The 16,401-nt window shown below is 44.0% G+C and overlaps 1 protein-coding gene and 1 long non-coding RNA gene across 6 annotated transcripts in view; one reads left to right on the top strand and one right to left on the bottom strand.

Moving 5' to 3' along the window:
- Positions 1-16,401, top strand: part of LOC127531378 (uncharacterized) — a 124,107-nt gene that overhangs the window by 50,361 nt on the left and 57,345 nt on the right. The window lies entirely within an intron of this gene.
- LOC127531371 (uncharacterized) overlaps positions 758-16,401 on the bottom strand; it is a 61,822-nt gene continuing 46,178 nt past the window's right edge. The window contains exons 2-16 of one of the 3 annotated variants that reach the window (XM_051940541.1): positions 12,482-13,859; positions 12,297-12,366; positions 12,008-12,111; positions 11,562-11,925; positions 11,353-11,420; positions 11,030-11,233; positions 10,821-10,886; positions 10,548-10,727; positions 10,154-10,231; positions 9,983-10,066; positions 9,478-9,564; positions 8,399-8,466; positions 1,180-1,297; positions 927-1,062; positions 758-848 (exon numbers count right to left, since the gene is read on the bottom strand). In XM_051940541.1, coding sequence (XP_051796501.1) covers positions 1,267-1,297; positions 8,399-8,466; positions 9,478-9,564; positions 9,983-10,066; positions 10,154-10,231; positions 10,548-10,727; positions 10,821-10,886; positions 11,030-11,233; positions 11,353-11,420; positions 11,562-11,925; positions 12,008-12,111; positions 12,297-12,366; positions 12,482-12,601 — 1,524 coding nt within the window. In that variant the 5' untranslated portion in view covers positions 12,602-13,859 and the 3' untranslated portion in view covers positions 758-848; positions 927-1,062; positions 1,180-1,266. Of the gene's footprint in view, positions 849-926; positions 1,063-1,179; positions 6,405-8,398; positions 8,467-9,477; positions 9,565-9,982; positions 10,067-10,153; positions 10,232-10,547; positions 10,728-10,820; positions 10,887-11,029; positions 11,234-11,352; positions 11,421-11,561; positions 11,926-12,007; positions 12,112-12,296; positions 12,367-12,481; positions 14,925-16,401 lie in introns of those variants that run through there. The other 2 variants (XM_051940540.1, XM_051940539.1) reach the window with 2 other exon arrangements.

The following is a 16,401-nucleotide window of genomic DNA, read 5'->3' on the forward strand; positions in this document are numbered from 1 at the left end:
GGCATTGCAGGTTAATACACAGCATAAGATGTTATTAAACAGCATTCCTGTGGTCCTGAGTATTTGTTTATCACATTTATGTTATGATCTATAATGAGTAGTAATGGATCCATTCAACCCTGTTACTCTAATTTCAACAGTTACCAAATAATTTTTTATCAAAATCTTAAATGATTTTCCCAAACTCATGAGGGTTTGACCTATTGTCCTTTTAGTGGTTTGAATGATTAAATTTGTAATAGAGCTGAGCAAATATTTGCAATTTAATACAAAAAAAAACATGCAAATATTGAAAAGTTGGGCATGCCAGAGTTCAAAAGTTGTTTAAATTAATAGAGGTCAAGTCTTAACTGAAATTAAATGATTATCCAATGTGCATGTGGCCTTCTTTACTTAATGGTAAAGGATTTATTAAACATTTTTGGAAAAATATACTTTTTCAGGTTCCTGAGTATTCATAACAGGATTGTACTATGCATGGCGCACATCAAATAAAACATTTCATAAAAAGTGTAACTAATACCTGAGCTGGCCGAATCACATTATTTGATGGCTTACTACCTGGTTTTCCTAAATACATGACAGAAAAATATGAAATAAAGGGTAGATTTTTCAAAGGTTAGGATGCCTAAATGGTCCTCCAATTCTGGAATGACCCATATACATAGAGAGAAGGACCAATATAACAATACAATACAAAATACTGTACATGTAGTACTATTATAGCAACCAAAGAAAACACTTCAGACTTGAAAAATTTTCATATACTACACATTTTTTATTTACAACATTCATGTGAAGTCCCATTCAGCCTTTTCTTTCAGCCTTCTGGAGGTCTTCTGTGTTGTCTGTGGGTGTTAAAAGATCAAAATTAACTGGGAAAATTGAAATGTGAAACAAGTGCAAATCTGTTCTGCGGTTTTTACCTGAGGCATGTCCCGTCGTAGCAGGTCGTGGAAGCAGATGTGGAGCTACAGCCGTTACCGGACCTATACAGGCCGTCGGCCGACACTGCACACTACACACCCCGCTCCCTGGACCACAGGAAGCCAAGTCCAAATTCTAAAAGGTGAACAATTAAGAGTGGCAAATTAATATCAATTAGTTTGACATTTTTCAACAATTAAGTAAATTAATGTGCACGATTAGAACGAATATCTATTGAACACTTGTTCCTACCTGAGACATGCCTATGGGGAGGCTGTAGAAGACTTCCAAAAGGACTGGGCGTCCGAGAGGAGGGGACTTGTGGGAGGACGTCTGATCTCACCACTGCACCTCCTGGACCCCCTCAGGCCTGGAACTCAAAGAACAAATCAGACCAAGAACAAAACACAGCAGAACAATGTGCCACATGAAAAACGTGTGACACAACTGTAAAATCGGACAGCACAACACGCTGATGTGTCACAAAGTGAGTGTGTGACACAAAATCAGTGTTGGCTGGTGAGGCTTTAGCCAGTCAAAATGCAATAGACCGGGCTGTGATAGCTATAATACGTTTGGAGAACACCTGACTGAACACATTTCTCAGGTTGGGAAATGTAAATGTGATCAATCACAGTGTTCTTGTCTGTGGTAGACTCTGTGATCAATTGGTTGTAGCCTCTGGACAGAAGTGCATCTCTTATGCTTTTTTTGCCTCTCGAAAGGAGGTCTTCATTGAAGTCACCACAAACAACAATAGGGTGGTGATCCAACAGTTCCAATGTGTCCAAGAGAGCGTTGAGGTTTGGCAGAAACTTTTGCAAACCAAAATCTGGAGGTCTATACACAGTTGCTATTAGCACTTTGACTGGGACCTCAACCTTCACGACCAGACATTCGAGATCTGTGACACGTCCCATGCAGCTCGGCGCCTCCGCCATCAGAGCGCTCCTGCAGTACACGGCAACTCCACCCCCGGCCTTTGACGCCATGTCCCTGCACGTGGTGTAACACGCCTGTCTGCTGCGGTGAAACACAGTGTATCCCTCCAGATCAAAGGACGAGGATACAGAGGACCCTGACAGATGTGTCTCGGTGAGACAAAGCACATCTGCCAACCTGAGTTCGTGATGCAACTTCAGGTCCACCATGTGAGATGGAAGCCCTTGGGTGTTATGATGGACGATTGTCACCTCTGCGTCTGGTCGCTCCGTCCGGTTGAAGCGGTGCAACAGCGGAGTAACACTCTGGAAACTCGCGCTGCGCATGTCTTCCAAAGCTGTCGTAATGGCAGGGTCAGCATAGATTTTTGTCTCATCAAAATCGGTGATGGTGAGACCCTGAAGCGAAGTGGTGCGACTAAGCGCCACATACGCCATGCCTGGCTGAAACATGCGTTTCAGGCTCACGACAGCCGACGTCACCGTCATTCCCTGAACTTTGTGGGCTGTACACGCAAAGGCCAGCTTGACGGGGAACTGACGTCTCACGACTCCGCCCTTGCGACCGATGCTCTCCTCGGATCTCTCGACGTACACCAAGTCGTCCGAGGGGCCCAGAAGCTTTTTGCGGAGAGTCTGTCCTGCTGTGGTATTATCCAGTTTAAGTCCAAGAAAGCTCACGACTTTAGGGTCACGTCTGTCAGGCAGAATGGTGGAGATGGTCCCAAAGGTTCCATTGACAAGGCCATCCTCCACGTTGAGATTCCTGATCAGCATAACTCTTGCTCCTTCAGCTGCCATTATGCTGTCAGGCAAATCTCTCTTGGTGCCTTTGATGTTGGGCACAGGCACCTTCCTGCCGGTAGCGACATCCTTCCTGTAGTCCTCGGCCGCTATTTTGACGTCCCCTTTAAGCAGGGAGGCCACGGTGGCTGCGTTGTGACCATCTACCTGCTTGTTGGTGGCAAAGACGTGCAGCGTTCCTGGCGGGCAATCTTTGCCGTCAGAGACGGCTCTCATGAGCAAGCCTCTGTCCGCAGCGCACAGAGGATCTTGCTTGCGCTTGACACGCAGTCGATTGAGGAGTTCGGCGAACGCTCGGTCATCCTTCTGGCGCATGATCTCAGTGAGGTTGACCATGGTGAAGCGCTCTCTCCAGAGATCGAACTCTGTCTCCTCGTAGACACAGAGCGGCTTGGCCCTGCCCAGCGGCGGCAGCTGGTAAAAGTCGCCGACTGCAAGAACGGAAATGCCGCCAAAAGGTCTTCGGTTTCCTTTGAGCTGCTGGAATCGCCAGTTGACGTAGGCAAACAGCTTCTTGGAAACCATGGAAATCTCATCGATGATGAGAATTTCCACCGAAGACAAAGTTGCTCGAAGTTCATCAAGTGCATTGCCCAGGCCCTGGTACGGCGGTTCCAGGGACCTGGGAAGCTTAAGGACAGAGTGCAACGTTTTGCCCGCGATGTTAAAGGCTGCCGTGCCCGTGAAGGCAGTCAGAAGGACAGTGGGCTGGGACATGTCAGCTGCGTCCCGGAATCTCGGGAGCTGCCGCAGAATCCTCGTTGCTTCCTCATGAATGCACTTGATGACGTGGGACTTACCGCAACCAGCTCCACCAGAGACAAAGTAGTGGAACGGTTCTGGATCTTGGCCCCACACACGCCGAAGGCACCACTGGCGCACAGCGTAGAAGACGCACGCCTGGGTCTCGTTCAGACTCTGAAACATCTTGCGGACAAAGTCTGGACTTAACCGAGGCGCCTCGATTCGGGGAACGGGTTCACCGACATTCAGGTCTTCAAAGTCGGGCACGGCGTCTTCGTCCTGCTCCTCTGGGATCTTTTCACGGAGCTCAAGACACTCCTGCCGTTCCGCCTCAACCTCGGGTGCGAACGTGTTCCAAGCGTTGAGGACCGGACCGAACTGGACGTTCTGGAGTGCCTTATCCATGCCTGCGCCTCGTCCCTCGAATCGCTTCCTGTTGTGCTCCACGATGTCCTTGACGTCGTGTCGGGATTTGTAGAACTCTTCGTACGAGGTGCGACCCCCGTCGTTGAGTTCGTCGTCAGATCGGTGGGGGAGGTACAGCTTTAGCAGTCGTCTGAAATGTTTTTCTGGCGCCTTGGTCTCAGAGAAGCGCGCATATCGAATGACTGCTGGTTTTCCGGCTGTCCTCTTGGCAATATGTCCTTTGTCACACAAAAGGGCAATGGCACTGGGGCCCTGTGCTTGTTCGCCGTAGACTACCCGATAGTCTGATGCAAATTCGGCCAGGCACATGCCCTGAAACTCAGGAGTCTTTGGTCTGAACAGGTACTTCTCAGGTACCCCCAACATCCAGACCTCTTCAGACTCAGGTGCCATGTCCTTCAGGCGACTCATAGGAAGACTCATCTTCATGGCTTCCTCGTCCGTCGAGAGGAAAATCACAGACCGCGAGCACTTTTTCAGGGGCAAGCTGCATGTGCGAGCCACTGCCTCCTGGGCGCTGACCTCTCGGTGCTTCGCATAGGCCTGCATGATCTTTCTCATTTCCTCACATTGGTTGAAGGCAGACTCTCTGCTGGTCTTCACGACCGAGTTCAGGAACTCGGTCATCTCGTGCTCCGGCTTGGTGATGTACGACATCATGTACATGGCACAGCAGTACTCGTCCAGGACGTACTGGATGTCCATGTTTGCGTTCCAAGCGCGGAGAAGGTCTGGGTTATACGCGTTAACCCAACACTCCTTCGGCTGCCGCTTCAGCATGACCACGCTCCCGCTTGTCAGATTTTCGGCGCACTTCAGATAGGCGTCGTGTTCCAAGTCGCATCGACGGAGGAGATCTGACAAGCTCTCAAAGGAGGCCTTCGGATCCATGAGGAGCTCTCTCAGGTGCCGAAGCTTTTCCTTTGCGTCCCTTTGCTGCCGACGGATCTGCTCCCTCCGTTCCTTCATCACCTCTTCCTGGTCTTGACCATCTTCCATTTCCACATCGGCAGCAAAGGGCTCCGTGATCCAGGTGATATCAAACGGCAGCTTGGGGAAGCCATAACGACACACCACGTTTCCCTTTCGGCAAGAGCCGGTGTGGCTCCTGCTGTGTACCTGAACCTCCGAGACGATTTTGTGGAGCTCCGGGTCCTTCTCGGGGTCAGGCATCTGGCAGGAAATGTGGCGGTCAATGAACCTGCATACGGTGTGGTCCAAGTCCTCGCCGTACACAGGGGCGTCTTTGACCCACACTAGCATGTGAATGTGTGGGCTTCCGCGGGCCTGAAATTCCACGCGGTAAAAATAATCCTCCACCTCGCCGATGGGCCGCGCTGGTGAGAGGATCAACTTTGCCATAAGGGCATCCACACGTTTTTCAAACATGCGCATAACGGTGACAGGGTTACTGCGCAAAATGTCACACTTGGCTTTCCAGTCCAGTTCGGAAAAGTCACCAAGTGTTTGTCCTTGCTGAGATTTGATGACCCCAATTATTTCAGGCCATCTCATCTCAGCTGCCGAAAAAGTCAAAAAGAACGTCGGTTTGCCGAGTTGCCTGAGCATAGCATGCAAATCTCTCAGGCTTTTATTCCAATATGCGGGTGTGCCTCTCAGAGGCTGCATAAATCGCATGGCCTCTTTGGCCTGAATTAATCTCTCCACCTCCTCTTTGTCCTGGAGCATGGAGTTTTTGATGGCACGCCCGTCTTTTGTGCGCATCTTTCCTTTGCGCATTTGTATCGACATACTTCCTCTCGCGAGGTTCGTCTCCGTTACAAACTGCGCAAAGAAAAGGTAAGTCTGGTCCTCGGCAAACCGCGTGTCTGCCCCGAAAAGCCTGGCGTTAAAGTATCTGCTGGGTGAAAGTTTGATGGGACGGTCTTCATCCAGCGTGTTCTCTCCCGTGGGAAACTGCACAGGGAACGCCATGGCTTCCAGTTTGGGGATTGCAAAAAATCCCACAGGTTTGTTGCCTTGGGCGGGGGCAACGCTGAAAATGCCATCTCCATAGGAAAGTATTTCCTGCGCAATGTCTGGTGGCTGCATGCAGGTGTCCAGAGCAAGTCCAGGTCTTAGCTCCTCCTGCTGTTCGGTGGGTATGTCTGCAGCTAAATTGGTCTGGTAGCTGTCAGACACTTGTAGCAGCTCTTGGTCCAAGATGTCTTCTCCCCACTGGGCAGCATCCATGCTGTCGTGCTGAGAGTCTATGTCATCAGCAGACTCCTCCAAGAGGGTTTCTGTCGTGACATCATTGGACCGGTTTTCCAGCTCAGTGCTTGGTGATGGCATGTCAGTATTGCGTGTTTGGTCGTCTTCTGGCCGACTCGTTCCTGCGGCTGACACAAAATCGGCCAAGACTGGCTCAGTGTAGCTATCAGCCGCCTCCAGCAGCTCCTCGTCGAGCATGCCGTCTTCTCCCCACTGCGCATCATCCGTGCACTCGTTGTCTGAGTCGTGGAGGAGATTTTGGAACGTGGCCTGTTCATCAATGGTCACATCAGAATACTCAGAGTGCTGCTCTCTGAGTTTTTCCAGGGCTACCAGCACATTCTTCATGTTGACAGTGTAGAAGTGCTGGTAACCTTTGAATCGAATGTGACGCTTTAATTTCACCTGCAGTAGCTGTGCTTCTGGGAGGGGACGTGGAAGACTGTTGACAACGCTTTCCACTTCCGATGGAACGCACACAACAGCTCCGTGGACTGCTCGCTGCTGTCCTTTCGGTAAGGCGATGATCTTCGCAAACGGGAGGATTTTAGCAATGAGCTGTCTCTCCAGCACGTTGAGTTGGGCCAACTCCGGGGAATGGGTGCCAACTCTAAATTGTTCGCTACTGCATGTGTTGGCATCCTCCCACGGCTGAGGTGGCTGTCACAGTTGTGGCAGATCCACTCCTGCAGTCTCTCTGGTGGCATTGAGCAAGGGGAGGAGCACTCAGCGTCACAGACATGCACATATGTTCCAGTCAAGCAAGCCTGTGCCAAGTCGATGTTGGTAGAGTATTTAACTCTCTTGCATGACTTGACTTGATTTGGAAACATAGTCCTGTGGCAGACGGTGCAGACGTATGTTGGTCCGTGGCTGATGGTCTCACGGAATGCTGCTATAGCCACTGCCATCACTGAAGTGAGCACTGGCTGGCGAGAGGTTCCGAGCTGTCGGTATTTCCGCCTGATGCTCAGTGCTCTCTGCAACTTCTGACGCATGTCAGGATTGGCAGCCAACATGCGTCTTCTGAGCAGGCTACAGCGTTGAATATGATGTAGCCTGAACTCTGGATCCTTCCTGTACCTGAGGACAACATACTTTTTCTGCCTGTTCCGAAAGGCAGGATCCGTGCTGTACCTGTTGACAAGATAATTTTTCTTCCTGTTCCGAAAGGCAGGATCCATGCTGTACCGCTTGACAAGATATTTTTTCTGCCTGTTCGGAATGGCTGGATCCGTGCTGTATCTCTTGACAACATAATTTTTGTGCCTGTTCTGAAAGGCTGGATCTGTGCTGTACCTCTTGACAACATAATTTTTTCTCCTGCTCCGAAAAGCAGAATCTGTCATGTATTTGTTTTTTAGTCTGTCTCGCATTTTGACATTGAACTTCGCATAGTATTTTTTGGAAGACAAGAGCCGTTGTTCACGGTTCTTTTGCACACACTTACTGTGTGCCTGAATTTTCTTCCTGCGAAATTCAGCACAGCTGGCATACCTGATTCTCTCACAAATTTTTTTCCCAATTTTTTCTTGGACTTGTTCCTTTTTGTCACATGCTCTCTTGGCTTTTCGCCTCCGATCTTTGTTGAATTTAGAGAGCTTTATTGCTTGTGGGACAGCTGAGGAACCTTTAACGTCCTCCTCAATTTTGACAGCCGTCCCACTGTCTGCCTGCAATGCGAGGAGGGCAGGTTCAGACACTTCATTTGAACCTCAGTTTCTGGGGATTGTTGAGGATGTTCACTGGGGCTGTCAGTCTGAAAAGAAACCGGGACAAACTCGTAACTTGCAGAGTCTCCACGGTCTCTAAAGAGTGTGTGCAGGTGGTTAGCCAGGTCACTGAGTTCCGCAAAAGTCATGACGATCGCCTTCCCGGAATGAGAGGGTAATCCTCTTGAGTCTCTGGAGTGGGAATCAAACACTCCATACCTCCCGGACTGATCACGGAAAACAGCAATAACCTCGGGTGAAATGATGATTAAAGCCTGATTAACCTCTGCTGAAAGACACTGCAGCTGGCTGGCAAGCGGAAGCCACCACTGCCTTCTTCCAGGGCTCGATACTTGAGTTTTTAAAAAGCCACACCTGATCTCAGACATGTTGACATTATACAAATGTCTGTCTGTGAGGACTTGTTTTGGCATCTCCTCGACTGCCAGGTGATTGCTCTGGAAGGTCTTGTCGCGAATCAACTGCTGTTTGACTCCGACATACAGCGCGTCTCCCTGAGCCAGGACTCTATCGAGTGTAGTCCTGGTGAACTGACAGCCCTCAGTGTGGTATGCCAGAAATGTCAAAGCGTTACAGCTACACTGATGGTTGCGGGAAAATACTTTGTACCTCCTATCATTCTGAGAATGACTGGCCCGGACTGACTCCACACGGCGACTCTCGCTCCTGGTTTTATCCTGAAATTATGACAAATTGTGATCAGTAATTATTATACTTTCATTATTTATTCAGACAGCTGAATTTTTTTTAGTTCGGCATTAGTACTAGCTTCTTCAGTTAAAGGGTTATATGATTTAATGTTTCAGTGACAACTTTTATTGTTCCTACATTATGAACATCCTCTCACCAATTTATGGAAATCTTGTATTATTTTAGCGTATTATTGCTTACTATTACCTTAGCTGGTTTAATATACATATTTGTACGTTTATTGCAATAACACATATTATATATGTATATATTATACGTAATAATATATATTTTATATATAGTTTACACACACACACTATCTCTCTCTCTCAAATTGCATTTGAACAGATCATAATGACTTGCATTTTTTTGTAAAACCATGAACACATAATAACCCTATGTCACCTAATTTAATTTACTGGTTAGCTCCTATTCTGTAGACATCAACATGACATTATTATTTTAATGTAATGGGACTTGCTCCAATGTTTGTGAGGAGGCTTAAGGAGGGTGCTTTGAGCAGACAACTTATGACTGCAGCATCAGAGTTGTTTCATCTAACAGACAGTTGATGGTCATGGGATCAACATTACTGTACAGACTGAAGGCTACTGAAGACTGCCTGGACCACATACTTTTCCTGTTTGTGTGAAATGCAATTACATAGCAAAGTCAGTATTCCATTGACTTTTTCCACCATGCCAATGGCAAGTGATGTAAATATTTTCTTCACCAAAACCTTTTCTACATGAATTTTGCCAGTGGCTAGTGCTAATGTAAAACCCTGATTAGAAGCAAAAGTTACTTTGTGAAAGCAATGGCACACAACACAGCATTACAGGTAGCTTATTGTACTGTGACCAGCGTAATAACAGTTCTCTCAATTGCCAAAAAATATTTTTAACTGCAGTAAACCAAAAAAACAAACAATCATGACTTTACAAAAAAAAAACACGTGTGTATTGTCTAACATGTCTATCATAGAGGAATAAACTTACATTGTCTGTTGGTGCATCAGCTGAGGTGGATGCAGCTGTCATGAACCAGGGCCACTTGGTTTGTGATGGAGTCAGTGTTCGGGTCATCTGATAAATGACAATAACAGTGACACGTAAAAAATAAAGCAACACGATAGCTAGATAGTTGGCTAACGACTAATAGCATCAGTTGTCTAAAAGCTAGCTATCTAGCTATCCAAAAGCTATGTATCTAGCTAACGACTAGCTAACCTTTGAATAAGCTAGATTGCTAGCTGCCAGCTAGCTAGCCAGTAGTTTCAGTTGTCCCAAAGCTAGCTACCCGAAAGATAGCAAGCTAACAAATAAGCTAGATTGGTAGCTGATAGCTAGCTAGTAGTTTCAATTTTCCTAATGCTAGCGATTCATTGGAATTGTGATTATACAGTAAATGTGCCAGAAAAAAACAGGAACGACAAAAATGGCCACAAATGGAGATGCCTGCTTTGTAATGTTCTTTTAATTGATTATAGAGAGGTAAATATACCTTCTCAGGAGAAGGAGGCTTGCAGCCCGCATCATCAGCTGTCCAGGCCTGTCCATCCGGTGAGGGGGTCATCATCTTGGCCATCTAAAGACAGAACAACAAAACTTCAGTGAAATGACGATGATTTTCAGTCAGATGATACATATTGATGAGAAGAGGACTACTCCTTACCTTTGCAATGGGAGAACAAACAGGGGTTTCTGTCTTGCCCCAACTGCAGGACAATCTGGCCGGGGGTGAGTCAAACAGCTGATGACAGATGAGAAAAAACATAGCAAGTGTCAGTGTGGACAATGTCGATGCCTGTGGAATGGAGTCAGCAGCAACCAAATGAGATACCAATTAAATGGAGTTGAACAGCTATCCAACAATTTACAACTACATTTCTGTGTAGCTGATTCAAGTCTGTTATTATTAGTGGCTGTTGTTATGAACTAGTTTTACTTAATTGCAGATGAGACTAAAAACAAAAAAAAACATCTGCAGAATTAACTGTCAGGAATTACACGTTTGAGCATTCATACAATCCTTCCGCGGGAGATAAAATTTTAATCAATCCACTTACCTTCTTTGGCTTAGGAGAAGCCTTGAAATCCGCCAGGCAAGACTTACGGGAGGGAGACACTTTCTCCGTGGCATTGAAATTCGCCAGGCAAGACATATGTGAGGGAGACACTTTCTCCATAGCACTTAGGGCTGTGCTGCTGAACCAGACGGGGTTCAGTGGAAGGAAGCTCTCCTCCACCTGTAAAACACAAAGCAGACACTACTAATTACAGTTTGTCCCGTCAAAAAACAACCAATAGCATCTGAAAGAAATATCTGAAGAATCACAAACCTGCTGTTGAGCCATCCTGGGCTTTGGTGAACCTCTGGACCGGGGAGGTTCCCGAGGATGGCTCGTCTGCAATCACAGAAAGCGTCACAGTGAATTATAACTAATGTTTTTTACCACAGTACACATATTATTACCATTATTCTCACAATACATGATGTCACAGTTGTCTAAAAAAAAATCTAAAAAACATAAAGCAATTTATCAATTACCTTGCCGCCCTGACCAATATTCCTCCGTTCACGGGGTTTCGGGCTGGGTGGAGCAGGGGATCCCTCTCTCACTGTGGCTTTCCGAACTGGAGGCTGAGGAGAGATCCGGGGCGAAGGAAGTGGTGGTGTCCCCAGTTGCTCGCTGGCAGCGGACCAGAACAACTGGACGAGGATCCCCATCCCCTCACGATCACTCAGATGGACCTGCATAAATAAGAAATTTTAAAAAAACATACATACAAACAGTTTTAATGTCAGTGAACATCTGCCGTGAACCAAACTTGTCCAATCAACAACTTTTTTTCACAACATACTACACTTACACCATCCTTGCTCCACAGCACCAAATCACTCAGGCGGAAGTGCTCTGCCGTGTTGAAGAACTTTACACCTTGAAAAAAAATTGAAAAAAAAAGTCATCATTGTACCAAAATATCCATTGATACTTGAGAATTGTTAAAATGTAGGTCACGTCTTTCTAGTTTGTTCATTCAGCGAATGGAATGGATGAAAACAATGTTTTTCCTCTTACCCATACGAGCAGCCACACGTCTATATTCCTGGCGAAGCAGGTCCTGGTGTTGGACGTCAACGACCAGGCGGGGAGGAAAGTCGACCACAAAAACTTTGGACCAGCGGTTGCCACAAGTGGTGAGGAGATTGGCAAAATCCACACCGGCCTTCTCAACAGTGGTGCTGGTCAGGTTGTTGCCGGGGGCCATGACGCAGACGGCATCAGGTGCACGAGGAACTGCAGCGTGCAGAACCTCAGTGCGAATTTCAGAAGCTGACGCCCCCGGGATCGACAGGAAGCCAAAGCTCAGCCGAGACTCTGGCATCCGAATAAAGCCATCTACAAGAGCACGTAGATGGGAGTCCCCGACAAGAAGAATGAACTGCAAAAGAAATACCACAGTTTTAGTATGAAAGTCAAAAGAACTTTTTAAGAAAACGAACAGCAACAATTAATAATTATACCTTCTTTCCAGGGAGCTCAGGAGGAATGACCAGCTTGTGGTTGCGCCCAGTAAAGGGTGAAGTTGGCCATTTTAAAACCTTGTGGCGGTAACCGGTGCCACGGCCTGTTCACAAGAAGACAGAGCAAAAGAGGATTTAAAACGGATTTCAAACAAAGAGCTCATACAACAATCACCATTTTCTATTATTGTACGAGAACAGCAGAATCTGTGTTCAATGGGTAATTGTTGGTGGTACACTAAATATGATTGGTGAAGATATTTCATGATAAAAACAGCTGAGTACTTACGTGCAATAAAGTTTGCACGCGCCTGCCGCTCTTCCCAGAACCGTCCGGCTGGCAAGGTGGAACCAACCTTCTGTGAGCAAATAATACACTTATTTAATTCAACATCGTGCGGATGCCATGAATGTGTCCAACTTAGCACATTCTGTATTGCACAAGTGAGCATGTCAGTTCAGGTGTAAACATACCTTGTACTGGGGAGAGCGGGAGCAGTGGGGTGCGTCGACGGGAGGGGTGGGCATCTCTGACGCGTCCAGCTTCCTCCAGCGCTGCTTCTGGGCCTGGGAGCGTCTCCCCTTCCGAGGCATCCTGGAAAACAGCACAAGAGCACAAGAGAGACCGACAAACACAGGAAGAGAGAGAGACAAAGAGGGAGCGAGAGAGAGAGAACAAGGCACACAAAACGGATGGATGGATGGATGGATGGATGGATGGATGGATGAAAGGATACGCAGTGATGCAGAGGTGGTTGACCAAAGGATGTCCAAGGGCAAACCAGAGGCTCTTCAAAAGGCTGTCCAAAGGCTGGTGAAAAAAAAAACCAGTTATCTAAAAGCACTGCTATGAAACAGTAAGCACCAATATGAGCAGCAAAATATGCATGTACAAGACACATCTAATGTCCTCACTATGTATTTTTTCCATCAGAGGGAAAAATCTATTTACACTGCTGACTACAACTAATTCAAAACACAAAAGGGCTAAAGACCAGACAATAGCTACTAAATTAAAGCACTACTGCATGTTTTCTCAGAAAGAAGAAGAATCTCAACATGTCTGCAGCAAAAGTAGCTGAACTGGTCTTTAACACAGCACAGAGAATTAATATGACACTGTAATTAATGGTATGTTAACATTTCCTCATGCAACATGTCTTAAATAAACGATATTATACTCATCATGATGTCCTAATTGACTGATAGTGCTTTGTTCCATTATCTTACAATCAGTTCTAACACCTTAATTAATTTTAACATCAAAATTGCTAGAAAATGTAGTCAATGTTACATTAAACCACACTACTTTTTAAGCAAACACTACAAGGTACAAGAGATATTTCATCTGTCAGAGCACTATTTTACAGAGACAAATGTATAAACACAGTATAAACTAAGGCTTCAACATAGTGAAGAAATGATAAATCCTTTGTGTATTTTCTGTGTTTTAAAAAGCTGAAAAGGCAGAAATAATCCCACATCAGCAGATGCATGTACTGCTGCTACTGCTACTATAACTGCCTGTATACAATGATTCAGCTGGAGTGGCAGTACTTTTAAACAGATTTAATGGTGATATTCTGGAAACCAAAGCTTCAAACAAAGGCTGCTGGATCATTTCAGTTTTGAAGGTGGATGATTTGATGTCTATCATTTGTAATGTTTATGGACCAAACAGAGCATCGCAAGCAAAGGACATGTTTACTGAACTCTCTTCAGCTTTGGACGATTTAAAGGAAAAATACAAAGATTCTACTATTATCATAGGAGGAGACTTTAATGATGCTCCAGATGATTACATGGACAGACATCCTCCAAGATCTGCATCATTACTGGGCTTTAAATCCACCTCATTTATAAGTGATCATCTTTTGCGAACAGATGTGTGGAGATTTATGAACCCCAATGTCACAGACTGCACGTGGTCTAACACCAGCAGAAGTTTACAGTCAAGAACTGACCTTTGGTTAATCTCATCACAGAGTTTACAGTTTGTTTTAGATATTTGTCATACTCATGCTCCACTGTGTGATCATAAATTAATAATTTTAAGATTAACAGGATCAAAAGAGAATTCTAACATAAGAGGCTATTGGAAATTAAACAATAATATATTAGATGCTAAAAAATTAAAGAAGGGGTACAATTACTTGCTAAGGATATATTCAGTAATAGAGAAATGAATCCAATTCAAAAATGGGAATACTTTAAATTTAAAATTAGAGAAGTTGCAATTAAACGTAGTAAAGAAATTACACACGTGGACAAAATTGTTGGTACCCCTCAGTTTCATTAGTTTGTTTATTTAAATAATTATGTTAATCAACAATTCAAAAGTAATGGCTGTTTTTGATTATTTAATTTTCAATAAATTTTTATTTATTGTTACTTTTGTGAGTTTCAAGTGATTTCAGTGAGAATTGTGGGTTTTTCCTTCTTTAACTGAGGGGTACCAACAATTTTGTCCACGTGTGTAACTAAAAAAAAAACCTAAAAGATGAAAAAATGAATTTTCTAATAAACCAGCTACAGTTATTAAGTTCCAAACATGATTTATCTGAAGAAGACCTAAGCACACTAAAAAAACCTCAGAGAAGACAAAATGTACATGAACTTAGCGAAAGGCGCTTTCATCCAATCTGGAGTCAAGTGGTTAGAAGAAGGTGAGAAAAACTCAAGTTACTTTTTTGCATTACAGAAGAGAAACAGAAAAAGAAATAATATTATTGTATGCTTGGATCCTAATAGCTATGGAGTCACAGGACTGCCAAATCAAAATATAAATAAATAAATAAATAAATGTGGAAATTTAAAGAAAAATAAATAAATAAACAAATAAATGTGGAAATATAAAGAGAAATAAATAAATGTGGAAATATAAAGATATCATTAAATAAAAGGAAAAACAGAAAAGGTAAAAGCAAAGTCTATTTTTGTTTTTATTTATTTATTTATTTATCTTTATATTTCTTCATTTATGTATTTATTTATATTTTGATTTGACACTCCTGTGACTCCATAAATATCATCTCCAATTATATTACCTTGTTTTACAGCAACCTGTATACAATTTAATCAAACAAAATGTGATAAATTTATGAAGCACATACAAAATTTTAAACCCTTGATTTCAGAGAGCTTTAAAGAGACATGTGAAGCTGACATTCTGGGTTCAGAAATCACTGATGCTGTTCATTCAATAAGATTGAGAAAATCACCTGGAAGTGATGGCGTCACAGTTGAATTTTACATTTGCTTCTGGGATTTGATTAAGGAACATCTTTTACTGATGTATAACGAATGCATTAGCAGACAAGAAATGACAACAACCATGAAGCAAGGTCTGATAACCTTGATTCCTAAGCCAGGTAAAGATCCCTTAATAATAGAAAACTGGAGACCTGTTTCACTTTTAAATATCGATTATAGAATCTGAGCAAAAGCCTATGCTAAACGACTGAAAAATAATTTAAAAGAGATAATAAGTGAAAATCAAAATGGCTTCATGGCAAAGCATCACATTAGTTCTAATATCAGATTAATATTAGATCTAAGTGATTACTCAGATTATACAAACTCAAAAGCACTGAAGGCTTTCCTACATTTCTACAAGGCATTTGATTCAATTGAACACTCTTTCATTATACAGACCCTAAAAATTCTTGGCTTTGGTGATAAATTTATTAATAGTATCACTATGTTTAATAATGACATAAATAGCTTGGTGATTTTATATCCCAGAATGTCTAGGAGGTTTTCTGTCTCAAGAGGTGTACGCCAAGGATGTCCCATTTCCTGTTTCTTGGTTATGGTTGTGGCTGAACTCCTATTCTTAAATATTTCCTGCAACCCAAATATTCAAGGTTTAGTCATTTTCAATCGTGAGATAAAGATTTCACAGCTAGCTAATGACACAGTTTTATTCCTCAAAGATAAATCACAGATACAAACTGCACTACAAGTAACTGGTGAATTTTCTGAAGCCTCAGGGAGTACAACATGGCTCACAAAAATTCATTTTTTCCTGTTCTCTTCCTGTTCCTGTATACAGTTGTGCCATTTATTCTGAATTTACAGACTGTCATTTATTTTTGGCCCGAGTTAATAAGTTATTCATTCATTTAGTCCTGGGTTTAGTCCATGATATCCTGCTCCTGTGAGGTCCAGTCAGACCTGGTTTGGTCCTGATTTTAGTCCATGTAACCCTGCTCCTCTGGGACAGTTTAGTGTCTGATTGTAATTCTGTACAGTGAATAGATAATTTAAGTTACAAAGATGTTTTGTTTTTGTTTTAGCACTTTTCATTCTTTAGTGGGCTGATGTGGTCAACTTGAAGCTGTTGAGTGCATTAGAATCTTATAAAGACAAATGTTACAAAGTGGTTGATGGAG

This window comes from Acanthochromis polyacanthus, chromosome 20 (genome assembly GCF_021347895.1).
Source record: "Acanthochromis polyacanthus isolate Apoly-LR-REF ecotype Palm Island chromosome 20, KAUST_Apoly_ChrSc, whole genome shotgun sequence".
In the NCBI taxonomy this organism is placed as follows: domain Eukaryota; kingdom Metazoa; phylum Chordata; class Actinopteri; family Pomacentridae; genus Acanthochromis; species Acanthochromis polyacanthus.